Consider the following 8,578-nt stretch of genomic DNA (forward strand, 5'->3'; position numbering starts at 1 on the left):
ATCGCCTTTATTTCCTTATCACCGGCCTTATCACACAATGGAGTGCAGCCGGGCGCCGCCGCCGTGCAGGAGGACGGGGCGGGGCGGGGCGGGGCGGGACGGCGGCCCCTTGTGCCGCGCCGGCCGTCGCCGTCCTCACACACATTACCCTAATTGAGGACCGGCGGCGCGACCACGCGGCGCGACCAGAGCCAACGGCGGGAAATAACAGGAGAACGAGGAATTTCTCCTCTCAATCCTCCTCTCGTGTCAGGCCGGGCCGCGCCGTGACGCCCGACGCACCGAGTTACCCCGCGCGAGGAGCGGGCCAGGCAGGGGCCCTTGCGCTCGCCGGGCGGCTGCGTGCACGCCATCACCTTGGAGGAGGCAGGGCGGCGGGCGATAGGAACACAATCCATTACGAAAAGGGACAACGCTTCCTCTTCCTGCGACACGCACTGCGGCAGGACCGTGCCGGGCCAGGCGAGGGGTACTTCACTAGAAATTCGAGTGATCTGTCTTTTCTTGATTCTTCGCGATTTCCCTTATTTGTGTTTGTTTGTTTGATTTTCTTTGATTTTCAAATAATTTTTACATATTGTTTTTTTCTCATTTTTTAAGAGGGTGTTTAATGATTATTTCTTTTATGAGTAAAGGTAAAGGTACCCCTTTGAGGCTAGGACCGCGGGGGCCTCCGTCCGTCACCATCCGGAGGGCGAGAGCGGCGTGACGGCAGAGACGAGCTACGAGTAGAAGTGCGTGAGACCGCGTGTTACACACTACTGACACTGACGAAAAGTATAACACGACAACAAACGTCAGCAAGCGCGCACATCAGCCGGTGGCGAGACTTGTACAAAGTCAAAGACGGCATATTATTCGCACGGCTTGTGTGCAGGAAGCCAAAGCGCAAGCGAGGGGGTGATCAGTCATGCGAAATGTGTACAATGATTTTACGGAAAGTGACTTTTTTGTGACTTTTTTGTGACTTTTTTGTGACTTTTTTGTGACTTTTTTGTGACTTTTTTGTGACTTTTTTGGGGGGTTGTACAATGATTTTTCGAAGTGATCCCCCCCTCGAGCGCAAGCACACCTTCCTGCACCCTTTCACGACGGTTGGCGCTCACTGCCACCTCGCCCCGGCCCACCCCGCCCGCATTGCATTGTCAGAGCTCGCGCCGCGCTGCCCTCACCGCCCTCACCTCACCACACGCGGATATCGAGATGATGACCACGCGGAGCACACGGCCGGCCGGAGCCGCGCATCTCCGACACGATCGCCTTTATTTCCTTATCACCGGCCTTATCACACAATGGAGTGCAGCCGGGCGCCGCCGCCGTGCAGGAGGACGGGGCGGGGCGGGGCGGGGCCGACGATGGGAACCAGTGCACTCAAGCACACGGCACACGCTCAGTGTATCCAGCGCGGGGGCTTTTCATTTTATTATTATTATCATCAATTCTGAAATAAAGCGGATAGGGTAGAGGGACGGAGAGGGAGAGAGAAATAAGGAGAGGGAGAGAGAGACAGAGGTAGAGAGAGAGCGATGCCCTCGCAACTCTATCCAGACCGCGTGCAGCAGCCGCTAGCTTCCGGTGCGTGGCGGGGCAGGGCAGGGCGCGGCTGCGAGGTGCAGCAGGCAGCCCCGCCCGCCCCACCTGACCTTGGGAGGGCCCGCCCCGCCCCGCCCCACCCCGCCCCACCCCGCCGTTGCGTTCACTTCTCGTGACGCGGGAGGCTCAGCCTCTCCGCCGGGGGTCTCTCTCTCCGCTCCCCGTGGCCCCCTTCCCTCGCCGCCCTAACCGCATTTACGCCTTTTTACACCTTTTTATATTATTTTTCCTCCATTCCATCACGGAAATGACGCGGTTTCTCGCTTGTTTTCTCCGACGGAATTCCAGAATTACTTTTAAATCTAATGTGACTGTAGCGGTCTATGAAAATAGAATAGATAGACGTGGCTTCAGTTTATTTCTTCTTATGCCACAACGGGGACGCTGAAAATCTCCGCGACTATAAGACGAAGCTGAGCACTCTCGTTAGAGTTTAAGTACAACCCTTTTCTCAGAGAGAGCAACGTTTTAAAGCATATGGATCCAGCCTCAAAAGTCACGAATAAACTGGGACAAAGTGTGTACAGATTTTTTTGACAAAAGAAATTGCATCTTGCCGAGATGTACTTAAACACGATGCTTTTTGATAGACAAAATTGGTCGACCTCATGAGAGTTAAGGAGTATTCCAGTCACCCGGTCTTTTCCTTTTGCTGTTATTATTTTTTATTTATTTATTTCTGCAGTGCATTGGAGGCCGCGCAGCACGTCAGCGACAACACAAGCTTCATGGCATCCGATAACAGAATCGTGCGGGAATAAAAAGGAGAAAGAAAGGAGAGGGAACGAGTGAGGAGGGTAGGAGTGGCGGGAGGGAGGCAGACAGAGGCCGAGAGAAAGGATAAGAGCGCCACCAGGCTGAGGTGTTCCGGGGAAGCGGAGGGACAGGACAGCAGAGTGTCTCCCGCTCCCGCTCCCGTTCGGAGCACGAGTGGGCTGCTGCGAGTACCACTTAGATTGGCAGCAGCGACTTGGCAGGGGGCGGGCTGGCTGGGGCGGAGAGCTGTGGTGGTGGTGGTGGTGGTGGTGGTGGTGGTGCACCAGTCTCTGACGTTCAGCCTGCTGCAGTTAGTTTAGCTCAGGCCGAGGTTAGTTGGGGAGCAGGCTACATTATTGCGTTGCCATTGAAGAGTGGAATACGGGACTTGTCGTTCGTCAATGTTCGTCCAGAAAGTACGTCTGTTTTTTATTCTCAGGTTACGTCCAGCAAATGGCGGTTGCTCGGCGCCTGCGAGACTCGGGGTAGGCCACCCCGCAATGCACGCATGCACTGCAGGCAAGATGTTGCCTACCTGTCAGGCGGTTTGAGAGCTTGCAGTATTAAGGCTGAACTCGTCATGTTCGTAGCGGCGAATAACGGACGTACTATCTGGATAATCCCTTTCATACACTGTTTAAGTTATTTGTCATGATGACAATAATACCACTGTTAATTTTTAGTACAGGGGTGTCGCCATATGGGTTTTTTCGTCACATGATTAGGGTTCTTGTCAAAAATCCCATGACGACACCCCTGTACTAAAAATTATCCATGGTATTGTCGACATCGAGACATAGAATTTTTACAGTGATACTGTCACATCGAGTGGAGCACAACAGCTGCTCCATAAAGTCTGCAAGAAATACTGGGAAGGATCAGAGGAAACTCCTTTTCATCAAGTCGTGCGTTGTGGTTGTAAAATAACAAGTAAAAGGTGTAAAATTTCAAATATAGCGTAACTGAGAAATCGCTGACGGTCAAGAATGGGCAGCCGAAATTTACAACATATTTTGTAAATTGTAAAATAAGACTCAATTATAATTTTAAGGAGATATTTTTTTCCGGTGACACCGTTTCATCTGTAATTCTAAGCAATCCATTAATTTGGTTCAGCCAAAGCTCGAGCTTAGATTAGCTAATGCCCGGCCGAGGTCTGGTGGGTTGGGTGGTGGTGCTTTTTTTATTGGCTTTTAAATAGTGAGCTGATGTGCAGCCCCCCCCCCCTCCCTTTCCCCACTCCGATAGGCGGTCTCGCGTGCGAGGTATCAGCCGGCGGAATCTGTCATGACATGTCCTGCAAGATGGGGTGGTGGGTGGGTGGGGGATATCACCGTGATGGGAGGTGACCTGTAACCTTTCCAATCGATTCCTTTCATATAAATATATATCTTTTTTTTTTATTTTACCTTCTGACATGGCGGCACGGCGCGCCAGCCGAGTAGTGAAGCTTTTTTTTTCTTTCTCTTGCAGTCAGAAATTCATCAGCTCCGTAGCTTAGAAGTATAACGTTTGTTTCGGGTGTGAAAGCGAGTGCACTGTGGTGCGCGAAGGGCAAACTGCGACCGGCAGGACACTGACGTTCGGGGGCGAGGGAAGGGGGAGAAGAGGGGAGGATGGGGAGGAGGGGAGGTCCTTCGTCACACACGGCCGGGGAGGTCAGCCTGCGTGCTCACGACACACGCAAGTACCATGTTTACCCCCCCCCCCCACTTTTCTTTCCTACCCGTGTCCTGTTTCCGCCCAAAGTGCTTTATATAAAGAGTTAAAAGTGTTTTTTTTTGTAAACGCGTAGAAAAGTAGAAAAACTTAGCTTTCACAGAAGATAAATAAAAAAATACAACCTATAACAGATGATGGGCCGTTTCGACCCCTTACGCATTTGTCGGAGCAGTTTTGTGCCGTGCTCTTCTCTAGCAGTGCCAGAGGGCCACACAGAAGATGAAGAATGGCACAATCGACGACGCGACGGGCTCGGGCCGATGCCATAGCAACAAAAGCAGACCATGGCCTGCAGGCCGTAGAGCAGCGGTGGCAGCAGCGGCAGCGGTCCGTCTCCGTCGCCGAAATTTCGCACTGCAGCCGCCGAGCGGCCCAGAGGGGGAGAGGAGGATGCGTTGCGACAACAGCAGCGCGGGGCCGAGCCGAGTTGTCGTTTCGTTTCGATTCGTTTCCTTCGAGCCGCCAATTGGATGGACCGTAAATCTCTTTCCCAGGTGCTGCGGGCCGTGCGATGCGCCGGGGCGCGGCGGTCAGCGCGGCCCGCTCTTGTTTGTTGTTGCAGAGGAGGGTCCATTTGACCCGCAGTCTGGCTGGGCCGGCCGACCCACTTCACGCCATTCGGTGCAGTGGCGTGGCGCGATCATCAAAGCCCGCAGAGTAAAAATGCGATGATTGCATCCCTTTCGGTATCGTGCGAAAATTATTTCAACACTACTAAACTGAAAAACCAAAGGTGTGTTAAGTTAGTTGAACCTTTACAGATTGGTGTAGAAGTGTGTGTATATAGTGGCAAAGGCACTAATTTTCGGCACTTCCTATAATGGCTCTTTACTGTGTATAAAGAATTCAAATTTCTTTAACACCCCTGCGACTTTCTTCACTACTTTCGTTTTTCCAGTGTGGAAAGATAATATAACACTTGGCACGTGGTACTTAATGCCTTTCAACATTTAAACACGTCCGACTCCAACAGAAACAAAATGTAGGCAGTCAACGCACCTTTTATGTTTGTGAAGTCATACACAGATATAGCGTATAGCTAATGTCGCTTCGGTCGAATAAAAAAAAACCGTAAAAGTAATTCCGTATGCAAATAAGTGTGGACCCACACTCTTTAAAAAAGGCCACGTCTTTAGTCGTGTTTTGGTTGTTTTTTTCGTGTGTCTCACTGGCCTCTATGGATGTCACTCCATGAGCAAGAGCACGGGGCTCGCGTCGTTGCGCCACGCCGCTCCACACCATGGAGAGTCATGATCAGCATGACACATCCAAAACCAGGCCATACCAACACGGCCCACCAACCGCGTGGCGCCAGCTAAAACAAATGTAGTGTCGAAATGATGAGACATGAAAATAAATAAAAAGTAATATGTTATTCTGCCTTGGCTCATGCGTCACACCTCGGTCACACGGCGTGTAACGAGAGACGATAGAGACAGCTGATGCGGCGCGCCCTGTTCTCATTGTCCAGCTTGGAATATAAAACAGCTGTTTGCATGTCGCCCGGCGGGCTCTATACCAGGCGCCAGGTTTGAATCGGCGAAAAAAACATTATGGCTGACGTTTTCCCACGGCCAGTACCGCGACGGGTGTCTACACGCGCAGCCCCCAAGGTCGTTCCCTGACACATGCTTTTCTTTTTCTCCCCCCCCCCCTTTCTCTCACAACTAAGTATATTTCTCTACTCGCGAACAGCAATATTTTTTTAAACAGTATCTACGTTTCATTGATCGGCAGTTCGCATTCCATCGCAAGTGAAAACAACACAGTTGCGCATAAAGACAGGTGAGTGCAGCAGAGTTACCGTGAGGTACTCGTGAAATAGTTTGGTTGGTCGAGCTACGCGTGAGCTTATGATGGAACACCGCACGCTGAGGTGCATGCGCCCAACTCGTTGACAACAAAGAGGTGTCCACTCCAGAAGTCACGATGAGGCCACACACACACACATACACACACACACACACACACACAATCTCGTTCAAACGAGTTAAAATCAATCACTGTGAAAAATAGTCGTAGGATTACGGGAAAAAAATTCCATGATGGGCGATGTGGGTCGTAAAATTACGATTTGAAATGGTAAATAGTAAATTCACAAGCATTGAAGCATCGACTCGGAATTGATGAATTGATCGACAAGCATGAATGGGTTCTCTGGAAACCCAAGTGTGTACATGTATGCGTTATTTGCTGAATACCTACATGTATGCAGCAAATACTGCGTACATGAACATGTATGCAGCAAATAGTGTGTACATGGCTATGTATGAAGTATTTGCTGCACACATAGTCATGTACACACTATTTGCTGCATACATGATCATGTACGCAGTATTTGCTGTAAATAACGCATACATGTACACACTTGGGTTTCCAGAGTTGTCGCAAATTTACAACATATTTTGTAAATACAAGTGACAACAAATGTACATTTGCAAGGATATTTTTCACAGTGATCGACCTGCTTGCCGCGCGTGCCTTGAGACTACATTTATGGGACGAGAGAGCTTTCAGATGGTGTCAAGTTCGGCACAAAATATTGCAAAGAGGCGAAATGAACTAAATCAAGGCATCAAGGGGGTGGTGGCTGGTCGCCAGAAGTAAAAGGACATGCAAAAGGCCCTGGCTGCAGGGAGTAAAAAGGGGGGAAGGGGAGGAAAGGGGAGGGAGAGGGAGGAAGGTAAGGAGGGGGGAGGGGAGGAGGGGAGGGAGGAGGGAGGGGGTTTAATTGGCGCCAGGCCACTACCGCGCCCGCTTGGTGGTGGCTGGTTAGCAAAACCTCCTGGGGGAGAGATGGGCATCAGGCTCTAGAGTGATGTAATTCTGCAAGTGCCCCCCCCCCCTGCCCGATCACAAAACCATCGGCAAAGACACGGCGAACGACCTCATTCGACCCTTTCCATCTTTTCTTTTTAACACCGTGGTTGCTGGCTGTGTTTGTAATTGTTCGCCCCGACTGGGAGCCCCACCGCTGTGCAATAGCGTTGGCGGATAAAAGTTAGACCTGATGTGGTAGTACTCACCGCAGAACGGCAGCTCCCCCTGCCATCGGCCGGCCGGCGAGCAGCTGGAGGTGGCGGTCCTGCCAAACAGAAGAAGACACAACAACACATTAATAATACTCCCAGGCCGTCCCGGAATCCTCAAAACCCCGAAATGCAAACAACTGCGCACAACAATGCCAACACCACCATCGCATCGTCGCGTTTCACGGCGAGTTGGAGACGTCCCGACGACGACGACGACAACTGCGCGTCACAAAAGTACAAAGTGGTGACGCCAAATTGATTCTCTGGAGCTAGTGCCGCTCGCACTGACACACTTCGGCCGGACAAACCGACTGCGAATAACTAGCCCCTCGTTATCAGCAGTCTGCATGGGTCATGGATGCGACAAAGAGGGGCGCTTAGTGACGCTAAGGCGGGCGGCCGCCGAGCGGAGCCGAGTTGAGCCGAGCGGAGCCGCAAGGCTGCCGGCTGTCAGCGAGAAGCATCTCTCCAAAGCCATCTCTCTCTCTCTCTCTCTCTCTCTCTCTCTCTCTCTCTCTCTCTCAATCTCCACCCCTCTCTATCCTCACGCTCTTGCACGGTTCATCTTTATGCCTATGATGGTCTTTCAGGAGGACTGCTCCCTCCGTGAGCGCATCTCGCCCTTTACACGTGGTAAGTATAAGAAGCAGTGTTAAAAAAGAAGTAATTTCTACGTACTCGCACTTTTAAATCCCTGCGCCCACTGTATAGGCGTCCCTGCGCACAAGTATTGCAGACTACAAAGCATTCCCTTTGCATAACACTGTGAAAAATATCCTCGTAAATTTACGACATTTGTTGTAATTTTGATTTACAAAATAAGTCATAAATTTACGACATCCCATTCTTGCTCGTTGGTCAATTCCAAGTTTAAAGGAAGAGCTTGTAAATTTACAATTTCAAATTGTAATTTTACGACTTTTATCATAGAAAATGTTCACGTAACCCTTACGAGTATTTTTCAGTGTAATAATAGAAAATCATACTCAAACAAATTGCAAAAGAATTTCTAGAAAAGAACCTAAATCCTTCGCAAAGCTACGAAGCATTTGACTAGACTAGCGCGACGCGTTTATTTGTAAGTATTTAGCAGTGTGACTTCAGCCCGCGAGTATATACATATCAAAAGAGGGCCGACTCTGCACAGATAGTACTTATTTATCACAGCGTTTCGCGCGGTTCAGCGAGGTAAGCAGTAAGTAAAGGTGTGCGTGGGTGCCGGGAATCCTGCGTTGGAGTTCAAATCTGATCGCAACGGGGTGGCTCAGCACGACCCCGCAAAGTAATAGACCTGCGTCTCCAAGACTGCCGCCCTCCCCCCTCCTCCCTCTCCCTCAACCCTATACCTTCGCTCGCCAGGGCGCTTCCGGACCAGCAGGCCGCTCCTGATCGCTAAACGGAAGGATGCAAAATTAGGGGTGCAGCCTCGCCGGCAACCCTCCCTCCCTCCCTCTCCCTCCCTCCGTACCTCTCTC

The 8,578-nt window shown here is 50.9% G+C and overlaps 1 protein-coding gene across 1 annotated transcript in view; it reads right to left on the reverse strand.

Annotated features, from left to right (window-relative positions):
- The window catches only part of LOC113210413 (uncharacterized), a 91,285-nt gene that overhangs the window by 30,993 nt on the left and 51,714 nt on the right, over positions 1–8,578 (reverse strand). Inside the window, exon 3 of the mRNA XM_052268589.1 lies at positions 7,098–7,156. Within this exon, the coding sequence (XP_052124549.1) occupies positions 7,098–7,156 (59 nt within the window). The remainder of the gene's footprint in view (positions 1–7,097; positions 7,157–8,578) is intronic.

The sequence above is a fragment of the Frankliniella occidentalis genome, unplaced genomic scaffold, assembly GCF_000697945.3.
Source record: "Frankliniella occidentalis isolate FOCC.00 unplaced genomic scaffold, Focc_3.1 Scaffold72, whole genome shotgun sequence".
Classification (NCBI taxonomy): domain Eukaryota; kingdom Metazoa; phylum Arthropoda; class Insecta; order Thysanoptera; family Thripidae; genus Frankliniella; species Frankliniella occidentalis.